The 16,945-nt window shown below is 41.9% G+C and overlaps 1 protein-coding gene across 3 annotated transcripts in view; it reads right to left on the reverse strand.

Moving 5' to 3' along the window:
• Window positions 1–16,945, reverse strand: part of ADAMTS9 (ADAM metallopeptidase with thrombospondin type 1 motif 9) — a 169,574-nt gene that overhangs the window by 37,433 nt on the left and 115,196 nt on the right. For 2 of the 3 annotated variants that reach the window (XM_077760261.1, XM_077760259.1), the window contains 2 exons: window positions 9,168–9,335; window positions 2,162–2,335 (listed from right to left, as the gene is read on the reverse strand). In XM_077760261.1, the coding sequence (XP_077616387.1) occupies window positions 2,162–2,335; window positions 9,168–9,335 (342 nt within the window). The remainder of the gene's footprint in view (window positions 1–2,161; window positions 2,336–9,167; window positions 9,336–16,945) is intronic. The other variant, XM_077760262.1, reaches the window with a different exon arrangement.

The following is a 16,945-nucleotide window of genomic DNA, read 5'->3' on the forward strand; positions in this document are numbered from 1 at the left end:
GTAGGGGGTAAGATCCTTGACATTAGCCTTGGCTATACTTGTTTTGAATGTGACACCAAAAGCAAAGACATCAAAAGCAAAAATAAATAAGCGGGACTACATCAAACTAAAAATGGGCAAAGGACCTGAACAGACATTTCTCAAAAGAAGACATACAGATGGCCAATAGGTATATGAACAGGTGCTCAGCATTGTGAATCATCAGGCAAATGCAAATCCAAACCACAATGAGATATTGCCTCACAGAGAACAGCTATTAGCAAAAAGACCAAACATAGCAAGTGGTGGTGAGGGTCTGAAGGAAAGGGACCCCCTGGGCATTGTTGGTGGGAATGTAGATCAGGGCAGCCTCTGTGGAAAACAGTATGGAGGTTCCTCAAAAAATGAAAAATAGAACTACCCTGTGATCCTGCAATTCTACTTCTGGGTATTTATTTGAATGAAATAAAACCACTAACTTGAAAACATATCTGCTCCCCCCATCTATGTTCACTGCATTATTTACAATAGCCAAGACATGTAAGCAACTGAAGTGGCCATAGATGGGTGAATTAATTTTTAAAAATGTGTGTGTATATATATATCTATATGTATATAGATATATATATACACACACACAATGGAATATAATAGCCCTAAAAAAGAAGGAAATCCTGCCATCTGACAATATGGGATGGACCTTGAGAGCACTGTGCTGAATGACATAAATCAGAAAGGGAAAGAGAAATATTGCATGACCTCTGTTATTTATGGAATCTTATAAAAATCAAACTTCTAGACATGGCGAACAGATGGGTGGTTGCCAGAGGTGATGGGTAGGGTATAGGTGATTGGGTGATGGGGTTCAAAAGGTACAAACTTCCAGCTATAAAATAAGTTAGTCCGGGGGATATAATATACAGCATGGTGGCTATAGGGAACAATACTGCATCATATATTTGAAAGCTAAGAGAATAGATCTTGAAAGTTCTCAATACCAGAAAAAATTTTATAACCAAGGGAGCTGATGGATGTTAAGTATAACACAGTTACTGTTAATAATAACTTATGATATATACATATATCAAATCACCATGTTTTCACCTAAAATGAATACAGTGTTATATGCCAATTATATCTCAATACAACTGGGGAAAATATGTAGCCGCATTCCCGTGAGTGATTGTGTAAAATTGTTTTAAAACGCCGGTGTAGTATCTCCTAATGGTTTCCATTTAGGATCATGTCTTGCTCCTTCTACTTTCTGGGCATATGACACTTGGACAAATGACATTGGCTCTCTGAGCCTCAGGTTTCCTGACTGCAAAATGGGATGGTAATAGTGATTCCCACTATGCCTAGTGCTTAAAGATGAAGCGAGGGGAAAAACATAAAGCATGTAGCACAGGGCCAGGCACAGTTTTCTCCCTGTTCTAAAACTCTTTCCTGGTGGGAAACTCCTGACTTATTATTATTCATATCTCTGAACCCTTTACAGCATGTACTTTTTATTTCATTCCAAAGTCAACGGACACAGTTTTGCTTTCTTCCATTCTTTCTCCCCTTTCTACAATGTATTCTGTTCTGGAAATAGGAGATTATCTCTCACCAAAGTGTTACCTTCCCTGGTCAGGCTTTTCTCTGGGGACACATAGTGCTTTCTTTAACTAAACATTAACTTGGAGAGGGTGAAAACAAGCCTATTTCTGCATCGACTGAGCTGTTTTCTAGATGCCGTCATTTTTTTTTTTTTTTTTAATGTTGNGAGTGCCTGCCTTCTCCTGGACAGCCGAAGTCACGACAATAGACAAGCACAGAGTAGGTCCTACCTGGGTCTGCCCCGTGGCTGTCTGAACTGATACAGAATGACCAAGCTCGGATAGACGTATCAAAAATATTTCTTCCGTCTCCCCCTCCTTTTGTGAAAGATAGCTGCATGCATTTGGCCGCACGTCTGTTACAGTTCCTCTGAACATTCAAGAACACAGACATAGGAACTGCATAAGAAGGAGGAGCTCTCCCACCCTCGTCGGAGTGAACTGCTTGCCGTCTGACAGCAAACCTTTTGGGAAAGAGCCAGCCTTGTCGCCGTGCTTGAAGGCTTTTCAGGGTAACGGATGTGATGATGGCAAGGGGGTTGAGCGAAATGGCTGGCAGGTGCCCACTTCATGGCTCTACTTACTTCTTGCCATTCCCCTGCCCTCCAGGCATAGAGAGGACACGGTGCGGCTTGGCAGGCGTCTTCCGACTCGGGTCTGGTGTACGGGTTGCACTCGGTCTCTCTGGCTGTTTTGTGTGTTCCCATCTGACAGCTCACACTTCTCCGCCGTGTGCCTCGGCCGCAGGACACAGAGCACTAAGAAGAAAGACTGTGTAAGTGGGAGCTTTGGATCACTGGGAGGGGAGGGTGTGTGTGTGTGTGTGTGTGTGTGTGTGTGTGTGGCAGGAGTGGAGAGGGTCACAGTCATGGGGAATGCACTCCTAATCCAATGACTTTCGCCGCTATTACAAAGCTTTCTAACTTCCAACGAAGGGGACCCAAGACAATGTCTCAAATCTGCAAACTCACTGCCTGTGTCAATGTCGGTGAGTGAGAAAGGTATCTCCATCTTTCCGGGGAATCTCCAAAGTTACCAAAAGTAAGTGGGAGAGATCATTAGGAAACAATACAAACAAGAGATAAATAAATGCTGCCCTGTGAAATGAAAATCCCCAATGATCACTATCCCGGAGGACTGGAGTTTCTTGAAAATTGGAGACACGGTGCTATATCAGAAGAATTTCTTGGCAGATTAAAAGTATAACCCAAGGAGAGCAATTACTGAAGCTTTTAGGGCCTTATAAGTAGAATTATTTTCTCCAGTCCCTTTCTTTCCTTGCTTTTATTCCTGGAGATAGAGGAAAGAAGGATTTTTTTTTTAAACTACTGAATTCACTGAAGTATTAGCGTCTATTAACAACTTCAGACGACTACACGAAGAATAAAAACTGACAAGGAAAAACCATTTTCTCAGGCGGGCGTCATGTTTCTAGCCCTTCAAAAGTACTGTGAATCAGGCTGAAACATTTTGTTGACCAACTGCAAAACACCATATTAAATCTGCAATTAACTTTCCTTTAAATTAAATTTTTAATGGTTTCCTCTTTGCTGGGTTTCGTAATCTCACTATGGGCAGGCCAAGAATTATTGTCTTTATTAAGGTTTTGACAGTTAAAAACTAAAGGCAACATTTGCTTGGAAAGAACAGCATATTATTACGTTTATTTAAAATTGTCACTGAGTTTTTGCGATAGCCCCTCTCCGTTAATTTGTCTGGTGCTGAGAAAACAAGTTTAACATACATTAAGCATTATTTCTAAGAGGAAGCCTTAAAGAATAGGATCACGATCCTTTCAATTAGAAAGGTATTCGTGTCCAATTAACCGGCAGAAGGATTCGTCTTGCTCTGAGGTTAATGGGAACTAATTAGCGAGAGACACACCCAATGGATTCAGCTGAATATTAATTTTATTTTCATTTCGTATGTTAAGAAAATAGCTGAAAATACTATTTAGAGGGCAGCTCGGGAAATCATATCATTTCAGATTAGTCTATGCCAGGCAGGAGCTCAAATGTTCACATCAAAGCTAGCTAAAGAGAAGGAAATATTTTGAGGCAACATAGCTGCTATTGTTTGGGTTTAATTGTATTAATTGGATTGAATGAGTTTGTGACCCAGAAGGAACCAGACTTTTAAAGTCATTGTGCCCTGGGTGGAACAGGAGGGCCCCTGAAGACAAGAAATGGTCTTGTCTACAGAGCAGGACCATTTAATGCTCACGGGAGCTACATGTATAATATTTCCCATTGATTACCCTGGAAATGAGTGAACTGTAACTTGGGAGTGTCATCCCACAAATGACAGAAATGTTCTAACAGCATCATCATCGACCACAGGCAATGGCAACTAAATACCCTACCACGATTTGAATTTGGGGCCTTAAACAGAAAAGAGCACATTTCCAGAATGGTGTATTGAAATTGAAAGAAAGACAAAGAACAATTAGGTAAATGAATTTGAGCAGGGCATAGGGCTGATAGATATTCAAAGTCTCATCATGTTTTAATAACCTAAAGAAAAAGGACAAAACGTTAAAGACTTTTGAGTGTTGACTATTCAGTCTCTAAGTGAATGAAACCTCTTTTTGATGCTATTGTTATTGAGCAAATTACTTATGGTTCAATGAAGGCAAGGTATTAAGAGCCCTAAAAATTCAATACTAAAAAAAAAAAAAAATCACTTCCTACAGTGTTCAATAAGTTTTCAAAAGGCAAAGACATAGGGAAGTTCAATTATATAATATTGTAGTGTGGCTTCTGATTTTTATAATGTCAAAGCCAGGTGTGAAATTAAAAAACAACAACAATAACAAAGTTTTGACACATGAGGTATGAGCTCTGCCTTTCTGAATACCGCACATATGGTCATCTTTGTTTCAAGCGAAGTCCGCTGCGTCCGAGTGAGTCTCTGTGTTCAACTTTTCTTCCTGCGCTGTCTCAAGGGGGATAACTATTTGCATCCAGAGCCAGTCAGGCTTGCTTGGCGATTTCTGAGAGATCTGTATGGAAACCCCATGAATAAAAGACCTCTGCATGACCCTGGAGGTGGTGAGGGAGGTGTGCGCACATGTGTGTGCTTAATGCTTCCTGTTCCGTTCGGTACACGTTTTAGTTAGTTTGCAGGGGGGAAAGGCTGTGCAGTCTCTCTCTGCCGTCATTCCTGCACAGAAAGAGCAGGTTTGAAAGTAGATGATTTTAGCTCCGAACGACTGAGCTGGGAGCTATGTTTCCTCTCTCTGCTCTCTGTCCTGTGCAAGGCTAGCAAGTGTGCAGACCTCACCAACTTGCAGGGAGAACCTGACACTTATTTCCGCAGATAAAAAGAATCTGTGTGCACCTTCTGATGTGTGGGGAATCGTATATACTTGAAAACTGGAAAGTATTTTACATACTTTCTTCCAGAATTCATAAAGTAATTCTTCCAGAATTACTGCTGGAATTATGGCGGTGATGTTATTTAGAGGAGAGACTAGCTTGAGAAAGAACTCTCGGAACCAACTTGAATACATAACAGTCCCAATGATAATAGCAACCTTTTACTAAGTACTTACTATGTTCTAGGCTCTGTACTAGGGTTTTTCAACCTAAGAATTCTTCCTTGCTGTGAGTTGTTTTATCCACTGTAGGACGTTTAGCGGCACCTGTGGACTCTACGCACCAGATGCTGGTCGTATTCCCTGCCCCCACCAAGCTGTGACAACCCGTACTATCTCCAGAAATTTCCAAATGTCCCCAGAGTACAAAATCACCTCTAGGTGAGGACTTAGCTTCATGCCAAGCATGACTCACATCCTTATACTTCCTAATAAACCTTTTAGGGAGATCTTGCACAAATACGGCAAATAACAGAGATAATCACTCCAACTCCAGCAAAAACAAAATGAAAAAGCAGCCAAAGTAAATTCTGCCCCAGGCAATATACCATGGCTACTGTGGGTTAGAATTTGCCTTCCAGTTTTAAAATATGGAGCTAATATGATGCAGTCTTTTGTACTACGTCAGCAAGAGTGTGGGTGAGAAGCCTGTATTCCAACAATTCACCATCAGTGCTTACAGTTCAAATACAAACAAAATAATGGAGAGCTCAAAGCACTAAAGTGACTCTCTTTCTTTTCATCACTGACTGTGTGCATATGGTTTTCTTGGTGTCCCAAAGGACACAAGCTACGCATTTGCTGTGTTTCTGCATCAAGCACTTGCAAAATACTTTAGAATCAAACACCATAACCAAGCTGCTCTCGTTGTAATTACAAAAGTCCTCACCAAAAATGGCTGGTGGAATCATAATGCAACTTGCCAGTCTCCCTTTGGCATTAACAGCGAAGGGCCTTTAAAAATTAGTTATTTCCCTTAACCTAAGACATCACTGATTGCAAGACAAAGCATAATGTTTTGTATCGCCACAAAAAAGGGCTATTTTAATTAAATCAAGGCATTCCATCAGTTGTAGACCCATTCTGAGAACAGAGAGGTTAAAGTGTGAAAGACACATGCATCTCAGGACTGATGAATGACTCTGACTGAGTGAATTCATGATTGAGGAGTGATGATGAAGTGTTACTTTTATTCTAATCTGCTCATTTATTCTTTTTATTTCTGATCTTCATTTTTTTAAAGCCTTTCTATAAGAATAGGACAGATCAAACAATTTTTACTCTGGAATGCTTCTATTTCGTGGGACTACAGAGCCTTCATATTTATCAAACTGAATCAAGAATTCGATGATGATTTTTGTCTTAAAATTCCGTGTGCATCCCTCATCTCTTGATCAAAAGCATCTACACAAATTGAACATGAACTTGTAAAAAAATGCTTTACAATTTTAGTGAGGATGTTTTCCAATAAAAGCTTTCCTTTTATTGGAAAATTTTCCTTGACAAATTCAAGATTTTCAAAAGATGTAGAAATGAAACATTCCACTTTACATCTCAAAGCACCAATTTTGAGGGTGAGGCTATGAAATTAACACAGCATACCAGTTTCCAATCCCAATATTCTATACATCTTATCATCATCAGACATTTCGACATGGTGAGAAATTGCACTCATTCTTCCTCCTACCTTGAACGAGAGATGACTAGAATAGAGCTACCAGCAGAAAACAGAAGAACCAGATATAAAATCTTCCAAACATTGTTGCAAATGGATAATCATTACTCATGCTTCAGTATCCCTGCCTTAGGGACATTTCTGTTGACCACTGGATCATTAGGAAGCCAATAATCTTTAACCATGCAGATCGTCTTTCTCCATCAACCACTGCGTCTGATTATTTTCAGGTATACTTCTAAATTGCACAAATCAGATTGTACTCATGCAACACCCTGTCTCGCCTGCTTGCATAATTCATTTCTACAAATCAGATCAGGGCATTTCAAAGCTGGCCACAGACCATTACATAACTGTGTTTACTTGCATTTTTCTCCAAAGGTGACTAGACTTTCCTAAGCAATCATTTTGAACAGGTGCAGTCTTTTCTGGGGAGGCAGTCTGATAATCCTATTACCTTATGTTAAAAAAACCCACAGGGTTCAAACCTAATCATCCCAGCTCTGTTAGCACTTTTGGACTTCCCAAAAAGATCACAGAATACAGGGCTAAAACTCACTCTGTGTTTACCAGTAAAGAGGGAAAAATTCTTTTAATTGTCTCTATATTGAATACATTGGCCTATAAAATGAGCATCATCTCCACGTTCTAAACTTAATATTCAGGGCATGATGCAAATAGATACGTAGAGGCCAAGCATCATAAAGAAAAGCAACAGAGCATGAAAGTCTACAAGAGGAGAAGCTAATTAGTGCAATATCTTAAATAATGTTAGCTGCAGGCTTTTACATGAATTGAATAGCTCCCCAAATAAAAGGGCTGGAAGTTATAGACGACTCAGTCCCTTAGACAAACCATTAAAGATGACCAATATGAACGGCCGCCTTGAAATCTGATCCCTTAGGGAAGCCAGAGGAGGAACTAGCTCTGGTTGGGCACCGATGCTTTGATTGTTGAATTAAAACAAAAACACAAACACACATGATCATTACGATAAGGGCCTTGAGAAGGACGAGGCTACACTTCTAGGGAGTGACACAGGTCATGTTTTACATTTCTGTGAAGAGGCTATGGTGGGGGCAGGGGGCATGTGGGGTGATGATGACAGCCCAGAGCGTTTAAGAAAAATTCATATCGTTGGAGGAACTTTCCATTTCCTCCATCGAAATGGAGGATTCCCAGCTCTTCCCCATGTTAACACAGCTGTCCAAAGCTTCTTTGAGGCTTGAGGGAATCAAGATTTGAAAGAACCAAATCTAAAAGGTGCCAACCTTGAGCCTACTTTTCTATTGATTCTTAGAAGCCTCACCATGATTCTCCACTGCACAAGGGAACTACAAATTCAGTAAAACTTCACTGAGGTAAATCAATGAGGGGGAAGACCAGCGTTACATACAGAATATATGAAACTGCACCTAATTATTTTTTAAAGTTTATTTATTTATTTTGAGAGAGAGAGAGAGACAGAGACAGAGACAGAGGAGGAGAGAGAGAATCCCAAGCAGCCTCCACCCTGTCAGCGAGGAGCCCGATGTGGGGCTCGAACTCATGAACCGTGAGATTGTGACCTGAGCCTAAGTCTAACATTTAATCGGCTGAGCCACCCAGGCAGCCCTGTACCTTGTTACTTTTAAGTAACCACCTTCAGCCAAGCTGAGAAAATGTACAAGTGTAGAGTAAAGGGATCAGCTTCAAGGATAACGTGTGAGAGACTTTAGTTCACACATCAATTGTTTACAGGTAAATAGAAGCTTCCAAAGTTCTTTCTTGAATCCAACAGGGAAACTCTCTTACCCAGCTCCTGACTAGATCATCAAATGTTTAGAATTAGCAGTCTGACTATAGTTTCTTGGGTACTTACCCCTTCCCCATCCGATACACGCATCACATTCATTCAAACAGAATATTACTCTTGAGAGCCTCTTAGATTTAAGACCTCTGAATTAAGTACCTGGCATTCATTATTGCATTAAATCCTCATAAGAGCTATAGGAAGGCTCAGGAAGGTTAAACAGATCACTCAAGGTCACATAGCTAGCAAATGAGAGAGAACTTCTGTCTCCCACCTCTGTTGTATGCAGGCAAAAGAGCAGAGAAGTATTCGCTACTACTCTACATTGACAGCCCTCTCTTTAAGAACCTCAGAGGTAAATTCAGACCCAGTTCCTGCCAGGTGACCAGAGTCAAGCTTCCTGTAATCTGAGTTAGTGTTTTTTTTAAGTGGGGAATGATGATAAGAAAGCCATCAGCGAAGTATTAAAGGGCCACTCCATGTTAGATGTCTGGTGTTGACGTCTACTCCTACTTAGAATGAATTCTCACAACCATCCAATTGTAGGTATCATCCAAGGCAGGAGGGTGGAATCCACTTGCCTGGGTCCCCCAGGGAACAGCTATCCTGACATTAAAAGTCGTCCCTCCCCGTCCCCAAGCTCCCCTCTGAAAAACCACACCTGTGCAGAGAAACACAACCGACACACTGGTGTCAGCCCTGTGGCCCGAGGTAAGGGAGCGGTGGTAGAGGAGAAGCATTGCTCACCTGACTCCAGGCGCCAGCTTTCCATCTGGGGCATCTTCCTCCTCTGCACTTTCTGTGCCCATTTGGCTTAGCAAGGTGTTTACAGTAATCACTTTCTAAATGGCTTCCATCTTTTGCCAAGCAGTAAACATTTCGTTGTTTATGCCCTCGACCACAAGAGACAGAACACTGAAATATAAAGCAATGGCAAGGTTGTTGTTGTTTTTTTTAAATCACATGGAGTTTGATAAAAACCTGTGTCGTGAGATGTTAAGATCATACCTAACGAGAGTCACCATCCCCCCAGTTTTCCAACGCCATTTAAGGTAATATCTCCAGGCTCTACATGGCAAGAAGACAGCATTAGGGGAAGAAAAAAATGTCCGTAGCATTTCAGCAGCAATCCTGCATAGTATTTTGGGTTCCTTCAAGAGTGGGGGTAAACTCTGACAATTGTGGCCAAAAAACAAGGCCAATGAACCTGAAATTACCATGAAACTCTGATTTTAAAAGTCTTCCTGTGAATTAGAAAGGATTCCTTTTGCACATCTCACGTTATGCAAGATCAAGGTATGTCTTCCACAAAATGCATTGTGATTCACTGATTTGGATAAACGTGCATTTCCAAAACACGACTGTGTCCACTTTCCCAGTTAAATGATTTAAGGAAACTCTTCTACCATTTTTCAGAGGATAAACTCTCATTTACCCAGCCCGTTGGGAAGAAGGTGAAAAAGCCATGTTAGAAACCGAAAGGTAAGCTAGCAGGTAAGTCTATGCCAGTTCTGGGAGGGAGGCATTACCTTTCAACTTTGATCTGCAAGTTCACTGAACTGTTTTAAATGTGACCTTGTCTGACCACATCTAAGAAACTTGACTTTGATTTCAGATTAGGTTTCTCAGAAAGATTTAGGAATCAAAGTGCCCATGGAGTCAGGACAAAAATGTGATATGACAGCTTCTTGGGGAATAGGCAAAAGGCTGGCCCCAGTGAGTGCACTGAGATATTCGACGTCCATTGCCTCATTAGCGATTACAGAAGTCATTACCACTTGGATCATAAGCTTGCTGGCTCCGGTTTTCAAGACACATTACTTCCCAATATAACGTTCTTGACTTTTAGAGGGAAACGAGTTTAAGAATGAAGAACAAAATGTGAAACTGCAAGGGAAATAGATTTCAAGTGTCATTTCCTTCTGTTCAGTATTTCATATTTCCCTCACTAACTTCGTGATTTTGTTAACTTAAATTACCAAAGTGCCCTTTTATGCCTCATAGATAAATAGCATCATGTAAAACATGTAGCTTAGTATTAATTCAACCACTATTACCAAGCATGTTCGAAGTTATATCATTCATAAATGTGCCAGACATCTTTCTCTAGTAAACATAAATCATTATAGAGATTTCAATAGTGGCTAATAGGTTATTTTGAAATAGGTGTATTAATAGGTTTGGCTCTGACTTTTTGCTTTAGGAAATTGGAAACACTGTTGGTTTCCTTTGAGCGTCACCTTATGAGAGTATTATGATTTGGAGTCGTCATTCTGGAAATCTTAATAGAGCATACAGTGGGGAAGAAAGGAGCCCAAGTTGAATATTCAGACCAAAGCAAAAATACCCATCTTTCAACTTACAGTGCTTTGATATACATAAACACTTGGGACATAATTCTGGAAGGTTTTTAAAATGAAGCTCCCAGAAATATTCCTACAAACCAATGGTCTAATGACTTGCATACAACGTAATTTCTACTGTTAGTGACTAATCTTAATACTTAGAAACTTTCCTTTGACAGATAAATAACAAAGGAGCATGACTGGAATTTGGGATGAGAGCCTTTGTGTTTATTCAACAAACATGGGAGCAACTACTAAGTTTCAAAAATTATGCAAAGGGCTGGAAAAATAGTGATGAACAAAGTTGATTACTCGCCACCCTCACGGAGTTTACAGGCCAATGTTAATCAAAACACTGCAATGTTGATGAAAACAAATGCATGCTTGTTAGCAGAGATGAGTGCTCTGAAGTGCTCTGAAGGCTGCCAAGATTGCAAGAGGGACCGTAAGGCTTCCCCCAGGGCCAGACCATGCAGAGCTCACAGGTCATAATAATACATTTGGATTTGGAAAATCACAGACAAGTTTTAAATCAGGGCAAAACATGGTCTGATTTTTGCTTCAGAATTTCTACCCTGACTACTTAGAGGACAATGGGTGGGAACACAGCACGAATGGAAATCGTAAAACTGCTCAGAAGAGTTATTCCGCTGGTCCAGGTGAGAGGTGATGGTGATTCTAAATAGGGTGCAGAGTATTGGGGTGGGGGGAGTCAGCGGACTTAAGACATTTTTTTAAGGTAGAAATGATAGTTTCTGGTGGGCCAGCTATGGGGTGCAGGGGAGAAGGCAGACTCAGGAGGGACTCCCAGGTTGGCAGTAGATAGTGATGACATTTACAGGGAGGGACAACAGCCCTGGGAGTCAAGGATGTATTTATCTGTAGGAAAAAGATTGAACTTGAAAGATATGGATTCATGGGTGGGAAAATGCGCTTAATGAAGAGAAACAGGCATAACGGTCAGGAGATGAACATGGGTGAACTTAAAACAAATGCACCTATAGGGATAATCTTTTCAATATACAAAGAGTCCAAGCAACCTGTCCTTTATTATGAAGGGAGGAAAAAGAGAATAGATGAAAATATGAATTCAGTAATCTGCATGGCATTGGAGGGTCAGTCTAAAAGTAGACAGCAACCTACAGAGGCAGCACAGTATAAGACTAATATGCAATATCTATATTGCTCTAAGACTATATATGCAATATCTCATTTAATCATCCTAATAACCATAGAGATAGGTACTGTTATTGGAGATAACTAGTGTTTCCAAACTAATGTAAGTAACCACAGTGCTTTCTGTATACCTCCCCCCCCCCCCACGATTCCAACACAGATGGATAGACATCCATTGACAACAATGACAAGGCAAACAGTTAAATTATCCAACAACGTCACTGATACTACTTCACCTGAGGGATCACTGGTGCAACCACCATCTCTTGCCCATGAAATGAAAATGGATGAAGTAGTTTCCAGATATGATGCCTGAAAAATCTTGTTAACGTGTAGATTAACTACATCCCACCCATTCCTACATGCATTTTTCTTATCTGGGGATTTGAATGCAACCAACTTGGAAAAAAAATGTGATACTTTGGCATGACTCACTACACATATTATTTGCCTAAAATGAAGATCTAAAAGTGATAAGGAAATTCTCAGGGTAACTAATCATAAAATACACTTTTCACTTCATGCTTTCTAACTTACTGATGAAGAAAAGCAGCTGTTTATGGAAACTTTCACATCTAACAGGTTCATTAGTGGGTCTATTATGATTTCTCTACAGAAGTTGTCATTTTGATAATCAGATAAACATAGGTTTCAGGTCTTCTAGTCTGATGGAAATTTCCATCGCATCATTTCCAGTCTTTCTCCAGGCACTGACTTTGCATCAAAGTGCATCACTGAGATTTAATAGTAAAGTTCAGTGCATTACCCACTAAGTGCTATCTGTTGGCTACATGTCTGAGGATTCTTGCTCTGGAGAATGTTTAAGTCCTTAAACGTGCAGCAGATATAGCCTCCTAAAATGCCAGTTGGAGTCTGATGTTTGTTCCTCTGGAGAAACAACTCATGTTTAAGAAACGACTCATGTCTCCCCAGCTTTGGACAACATTCCCCAACAATTATATAATCTCTGCTTGTGACTTAGAAATATCAAGGTTGGGTGGCACCTGGGCGGCTCAGTCCGTTTAGCATCCGACTTCGGCTCAGGTCATGATCTCGTGATTTGTGAGTTTGAGCTCCGCTTTGGGCTCTGTGCTGACAGTTCAGAGCCTGGAGCCTGCTTCATATTCTGTCTCCGTCTCTTTCTGCCCCTCCCCAACTTGCACTCTATCTCTCTTTCTCTCAAAAATAAATAAAGACATAAAAGAATTTTTTTTAAAAAAAGAAAGAAACATTAAGGTCAGGCATCCCAAATGCCTAGGCTTTGGGGCTTTTGTTTCTGTGAGGCCATTCAAAGGGGATGTTTAACGTGAAACTTTGTTCAGCCGCTGCCTTAACACGTTCTACTCTACTGCTAGGGTATAAGAGTTTGACAGCCTTGCATTTCAACTCATCTGGTGGAAACAATGTCTTCAAGGCATGGGCAGCCTGCTCATAATCTCTACTTTGGCCTTGCTCTCTCTCAGTGGTAGCGCTAGTTTCGGTGCCAATTAGGGTCGGGCGTGCCTCCGCTGGCATTTGGGATGCCCTCCTTCTGTCTTTCACTTACATGGAGGTGTGTGGTCTCTCAGACATCAAGAAGCCAGCAAACAACCCCAGTGTGTCTGCCAGGGTAAGAAGTGCTGAGGACCGAGAGAGAGGGAGATTCCTGTGTTGCAGAGGTGGCTGTGAACCTGAACGTCCATATAAAGATGAAGGAGTACATGTAATTGGTAAGGACACCATAAGGATCTAAGAAGGATAAGAAATGAGGCTGGAGGTCAGGGGTGCACACAGAATCTGGCCAGATGTAAGCCTCTCGATTGGGCTGGGAGATGCTGGGGCTTAGAGGAAGCATGAGAGGGGCTGAGGAATAGACCAAGACTGCCTAGTTATAGCAGATGCTCACTATATAGGGGTTAATGGATGGTCTAGGAGAACAGCCCTGGCAGAATTCGGGCACTGCTCTGTATATCTAGCTGATTTCCAATTCTAAGGGATCTAGAAAACATGAGAAACATGTTTATTACTTTCTTCATAACATCTTTAGGACCCTGGGAAGGAAGACACTTATATTGCAAATACACAGTCACATAAACAAGACACTTATATTGCAAATACATAGTCATATAAACAGAAGCATGAGTGATGGAGGATGCTGATCAACTAGCCCATATTTCCAACCACAGGACTGGTTGCCGACAGGCAAGGAAGAGCTGAAAGGCCGGAAGGAAGGACATAGACTGCAAGCCATTACCAAGTGAAGTCACGATTCTCCTGATGGAAGGATTTTGGCCAATCAGGTAGCAAACCGTCACTCTGAGACAGGTGAACAGGGTTCGGTTTTGAGGCAGGACCCTGTACTAATCGTTACGTGCCTTTCCCTTGTGATTCCATAAGATGTGAAAGTAACATCTAAATCCCTCCGTTTAAAAAATGTCCCGTTGTATCTTTTACTAACAACAAGCTCTTTCTGATTCTAGTCTCATATGGACTTGTTTAACAAAACACAAAGTCAAACCTCACCTGCAGAGTATATACAGTCAGAAAGGACGTGAAGCTCACACCCAAGGTTCAGACCTGCCTTTGCCAGTTACGGGGAGGCATGAAGCACCTACGCAGAAGCAGGACACCAGTGGGAAAGGTAACACTGGCCTGCGTACGCCGTTCCCAGGGAAGCCAGAATGTGAGCACAAGGATCTAGACTCAGGGATCAGAGTTTCACACCCGGCTCAGGGTGAGGCCTGGAAAACCACGTGGGCTTGCCGCAGAGGAAAAAGAAAGTAGCTGCCACTCACATGTGTTTATATACTGCCTTCCACACTGTAGCAGCCAGCAAATAATCGCGGGAATGAATGGACACGCGAAATCTGCAGGCATCACAGAAGTGTGCTATAAACTAAATGTCATGTTTTCCTAAATGTCACAAAGAAAGAACCACCCAGAATCTGACCCACAGTGTGAATGCTGAACTGATTTGGCACAAGTTATTTAGATGCAAAAAGGCCACCCCAGGACCCCTCTTTCAGTCGGAGCAGAACTATTAGAAATCACACCAGCTACCTTTTATTGAACTCATCGCTGTGAATGGAAAACTGGGCTGAAGGACACTGGCTTCTGTCATTTAATCCCAACAGCAACCGTGTGACTCAGACACTATGAGGATTCCTTTTTTTACAGATTAAGAGAAACAAAGAGGTGATAGCATTNCAGATAGGTCCTGCTCCAGAATCACCACTTTCTTCCTGAAGCTATACTGAAGGAAGGGACTGGTTAGAAAAACATAGGTGCTCACCTCTGCTTACCTAAGGCAACGACCAGGAGCAAGGACCTCAAAGGAAGGTCTCTTGAGACTATTTTACAAGCCTCTGATTCCTTAGTCGCTCAGGGAAACAGTACCTGTACAGTGTTAGTATTTCTGACTTTATTACTTTTTTTGTAACATCTTTAGGACCCTGGGAAGAAAGACGCTTATAGTGCAAATATACAATCACATAAATAAATGGCCAGATTTCTGTTGGACTGAAGCCACACCCTGGTTTTCTCTTGGCCATTTGTCAGGGTTTACTCACCCTTTGGGGCCTGCCTGATGTCACAGGGTGAACGATTATTTCCGTTCCCTGATGAATAGATCTTTGCGTGGCCATGAATGGAAATGGAGGCCTGCCAGTTCACTGAGGACTAATCTCTCAAATGTCTGAGCGGTAAGGCGTCTCCAAGATTATCCAGTCCATCTATTTGGCTTATAAATTTAACACACGAGAAAAGGAGACATGCCATGCTCGCAGTGACAAAGCAAGGAAGGAGCAAATGGGCGCCTAGGATATGAGTTCCCGTACCCGGCAAAGAACACCGTCACCGCAGGGATTTGTAGCCAAGTACTAGTGTTCTTCGTGCTCTTCAGCAACATGGCCAACCAGTCTTCCTGATGCTTTCTATTCTACGTCAGTCACGCTCACAAGGAGCTAGCATGACAAACAGGGACCAGCAAGGGAGGCATAGATCCTGCCACCTCTGGCTCTGATGGACAGCGGGCACCGATATGAATAAGAGTGAGTGTAACAAACTCCTGTGTGAAGCCACAAGCTGAGAACAAGTTCCAAGGGGTGGACGTGCACGGGTGCGGGCATGGGAATCACAAGCTCGTCTCCACCTGGTTCTAAAATGCAACATTTCAGGGCGAAGACTTTGGAAATCAGGCCATGCGGGACTGGCAGGCCGTCTGCCATTTTACCTCGGTGCCACCTGGGGCAAATGCCTTAACCTCTCTGAGCTCTGATGTGCTCTCTGTGAAATGGGGACAGCAGCACAGTCAACGTTCAACAGAGTTACGCTACAGGCATACAGACGGGGCTCCTGGGACTTCGGCCGCACAGTGTCAAAATCGATACACGTTCACTATCGTTACTACCATTCTTTTTTTTTTTTTAATTTTCTGAATGTTTATTTTTGAAGGAGAGAGAGAGAGAGAGAGACAGAGCATGAGCAGGAGAGGAACAGAGAGAAAGGGAGACACAGAATCCAACGTGGGCTGCAGGCTCTAAGCTGTCAGCACAGAGTCCGACTCAAGACTTGAACTCACAAACCGTGAGATCATGATCTGAGCTGAAGCTGATGCTAACCGACTGAGCCACCCAGCTGCCCCCATTATCACTATTTCTATTCAGCAGTCTTTTAGACTATCCCCCAACATGTGGTTAACAAGGTAAGTATTTTCTTTTAAGTGGATGTCAACTAATGGAGTCTAAAATAAACGTTCTAACACAGGCATTGCTGAGGGAAGGAGGGACTTAGGCAACATCTCACCCATGTGAATGGGCAAAGAGTTTTCCTTTCCAAAGGTCACAGAGCAATCCACAGAGCAGACATAAATGTCGAAGATTCCTCCTCTTCTGCAGTGCCCTTTTCACTTTTATCGACTGTTATTAATATGGTCTCTCTGACCATGGAAGACAGGAAGATGAGTAAGAAAAAGACCCCACATCTGAATGCCACATCTTTCTTCTACTCCACCATTTCTTGCCCATA

This window comes from Crocuta crocuta, unplaced genomic scaffold, assembly GCF_008692635.1.
Source record: "Crocuta crocuta isolate KB4526 unplaced genomic scaffold, BGI_CrCroc_1.0 scaffold213, whole genome shotgun sequence".
Lineage (NCBI taxonomy): Eukaryota > Metazoa > Chordata > Mammalia > Carnivora > Hyaenidae > Crocuta > Crocuta crocuta.